Below are 3,020 nucleotides of genomic sequence, written 5' to 3'. Positions count from 1 at the left end.
ATGTGGCTGACTCCAGTGACTGGGCCCCTGCCAGCCTCAGTGTATGTGGCTGACTCCCAACTCACTGAGCTATGGGCACCAAGCTCAGTTTGATCCTTTCAAAGTATGTTGTTTTGCTTTGTTAGACTGGGTTCAGATCAACCTGAAACCAGACCATCCTAGGGATGATTTGACCTACTGTAAGGCATGTTTTTCTGAGAACATTGTCTTATGTGTTAGAGCTCCAACCTGTGGGTCTTGACCCACAGGAACTGTGTTAAGGGTCGCAGCATTAGGAAGGTTGAGAACCACTGTGCTAGAGGGTCTTTCCAGTTTAGCTGGTGGAAACATGAACTATTGTGTGAACTTTGATTATTGCCCTATATATTTATTTTTGGTGGTTCTTTCTGTGGTCTTGGGTAGTTTCCTCATGCACATACAGACTAGTACCAAGCCAAACTTAATAAGACCCCTTGTAGATGGTATGAGCTGTTTTTTTTAGAAGAATATTTGGCAAAAAAGACTGCTTTTTGACAAGCCCAAATTCTGCCAGTCATCCTTCTAGTATGAATGGCTATTATCTGTCTACAGTACACACAGCAGCTCTACTTTGATCTTTCCTCAGTGAGAAAAATTCTGGAGACCTCTCCTGGTGCCAGTAAAACTATTTCTGGTAACCTATATATTTCTCTGTTAAGATAGAAAAATATTCAACTTACCCTCTTTCTTAATAAATATTAATCCAATTTCTTTTTTAATTATAACTGCTTAGCTGTTACTTGAGAGAACTTAAATGATGAAAAGTTCTTGAAACCTAAACAGACTAATTGAAAAACTTCACCTCTAGACGATGTCTACCAAGATTGCCCTTAGGACCTGTTCCCCTGGCCTCTGACTTAGTTATAGCTATTCTCTGCTCCTCCCCCTTGCAGGTTCACCTAGAACTGGATCTTTTGGGAAACCAGGAGAGTCTGCTGTCTTCCTGATTTTGTATATTTGTCAGTGTCTGGATTGTAGGATAACCAATCTACAGTTTTCTTGTCTACTTGTAACTACTTGAGCTTGTTTTTCCCATACCGTTTGAAGGTGTTGTCTATGTTTTGCTTTGTTTTGTTTTTGTCAACAGGAGAGGAAAACAAGACTGAGGTGAATCACCAGTTAAGCCTAGAGTCTGTGAAACTTGAAGAGCTTACCCTAGACAATTACCCCATTACTGCACCCCTTGTCCAGTACTCAGAAAACTCCTCTGAGGATGGAGTTGGAAATCCTGAAGGGAAAATACCAGGTGCAGCTCCCCCTTACAAGAAAAAGTTCATAAGCCTTTTAGTTACCATTGAGAACCATACCCCATTAGTAGAATTATCTCAATGTTTAGGAACCAGAACACTTTCTGAAATTCTAGAATTTCCCTGGGAAGAAGCCAACAATGTGTACAAGTGTCCTGAATGTGACCAAAGCTTCAGTGATAATTCATACCTTCTTTCGCATCAGAAAATTCATTCAGGAGACAAGAAATATAAATGTGGTAACTGTGGAAAGATTTTCAATCATAGAGCCAACCTGAGGACACACAGTAGAATCCATACTGGTAAGAAGCCTTATAAGCGTGCCAAGTACAGTGCCGGCTTTCGCCGGCACTCATATCTGTCTCGGCACAAGAATAGCCACATAAAGAAGAAACCCTATACATGTAGCATATGTGCAAGAGGTTTTATGTTGCTCCCCGGATTGACACAGCATCAGAAAACCCACAATGTTGAAAAACCCTATGAATGTGCTAACCTTAGTAAGTATTTCAGTGAGAAAACAGATCTTCCTTTGGATGAAAACACACACACATCATCCCCTCAGTACCAGTACAATCACCACGTGAAGAGCTATGAGGAGCCTTCATATCCTGCTCTTCCTGAGAAGGCACAAAAGGAGGACTCTGAACGCCACAATGATGATGATGACGATTTTTTTTCATTCTCTAGATTCAAACCCTTACAGTGTTCTGAGTGTGACATGACCTTTCCATCTTTCTTTGAGCTTATTTCTCATCAGGACATTCATGCAGAGGAAAAGCCCCGTAAATGCAAAACATGTGAAAAAAGTTTTACTTCAGAGACAGAACTTATATGCCACCAGAAGAGCCACACAGCAGAGGAACCTTTTAAATGTACCGTGTGTGGAAAAAGTTTCAGGGTAATTATGCATCTCATTACTCATAAGCGCACTCATATGAAAAACACCAAGTAAATATAACAAGTGGCTTTTCAGTATCTGTACAGTAAGAAAATAGTTACTGTTTATGTGCCAGGCACTGTGCTAAGCACTTTATACATATTCCATGTATATTAATTTTTACTACAACCTTGTTTTAGGCAGTATTACTTCTATTTTATAACAGAGGAAGCATAATCAGTATCACATACTGTATGAAGCCAGGGTTCAAACTCAGTTATTTTTTAAATTACATTCATATGAGCCAGATAAAGATACAGAATTTTTGTTTAAATTCAGCTTTCATTAAAATGAAGGCTACTGTTAGAGTTCTTTTAATTTTGTTTATGTCGTTTCTATGTTTTGGAAGATTTTATTTATTTTTTGACAGTTTTGCAGATGCATCTTGGAAAGTAAATGGTTTTATATCCTTTTTGTACTTTTTGGGCTATAACTGTTTGAATGTAATATTTTTATGAGATTATTTTACGTGTGAATTTTTAGACGTGTTTAGAAGCCTTTTTTCCTCTCCTCCTGTAAAAAGTTCCCCAATGGATGTACTAGTTGGTATCTTGATTGCTATTAGTATCCATGGAATTCCCATTCTCAGATCTGATGCCAGGAACAGTACTGGCATTTATGACCCAGTTGTTTGCAAGGAGTTTTGGCAACCTGACTACACCCCTTTTCTGGAGGCTGGACTTGACTTGGAAAGGAGGGGAAGTACTTGCTCCTCTCTAAGGTGACCTGCCTCCATATCTCTATGAAGCACATTATCTGTCTTGTTATAAGTAATTGTTTCTTATAGCTGTTCTTAGTGAGCATGCTAGATACTT

At 39.0% G+C, this 3,020-nt stretch overlaps 1 protein-coding gene across 1 annotated transcript in view; it reads left to right on the top strand.

Annotated features, from left to right (window-relative positions):
* ZNF597 (zinc finger protein 597) overlaps window positions 1–2,548 on the top strand; it is a 6,327-nt gene extending 3,779 nt beyond the window's left edge. Inside the window, exon 4 of the mRNA XM_003790935.3 lies at window positions 1,106–2,548. Coding sequence (XP_003790983.2) covers window positions 1,106–2,220 — 1,115 coding nt within the window. The 3' untranslated portion in view covers window positions 2,221–2,548. The remainder of the gene's footprint in view (window positions 1–1,105) is intronic.
* The last annotated feature ends 472 nt before the right edge of the window (window positions 2,549–3,020 follow it).

The sequence above is a fragment of the Otolemur garnettii genome, unplaced genomic scaffold, assembly GCF_000181295.1.
Source record: "Otolemur garnettii isolate 467f Iridium unplaced genomic scaffold, OtoGar3 scaffold00044, whole genome shotgun sequence".
Classification (NCBI taxonomy): domain Eukaryota; kingdom Metazoa; phylum Chordata; class Mammalia; order Primates; family Galagidae; genus Otolemur; species Otolemur garnettii.
The sequence above is the reverse complement of the archived record's forward strand: the minus strand, read 5'-3'. Positions and strand labels throughout refer to the sequence as shown.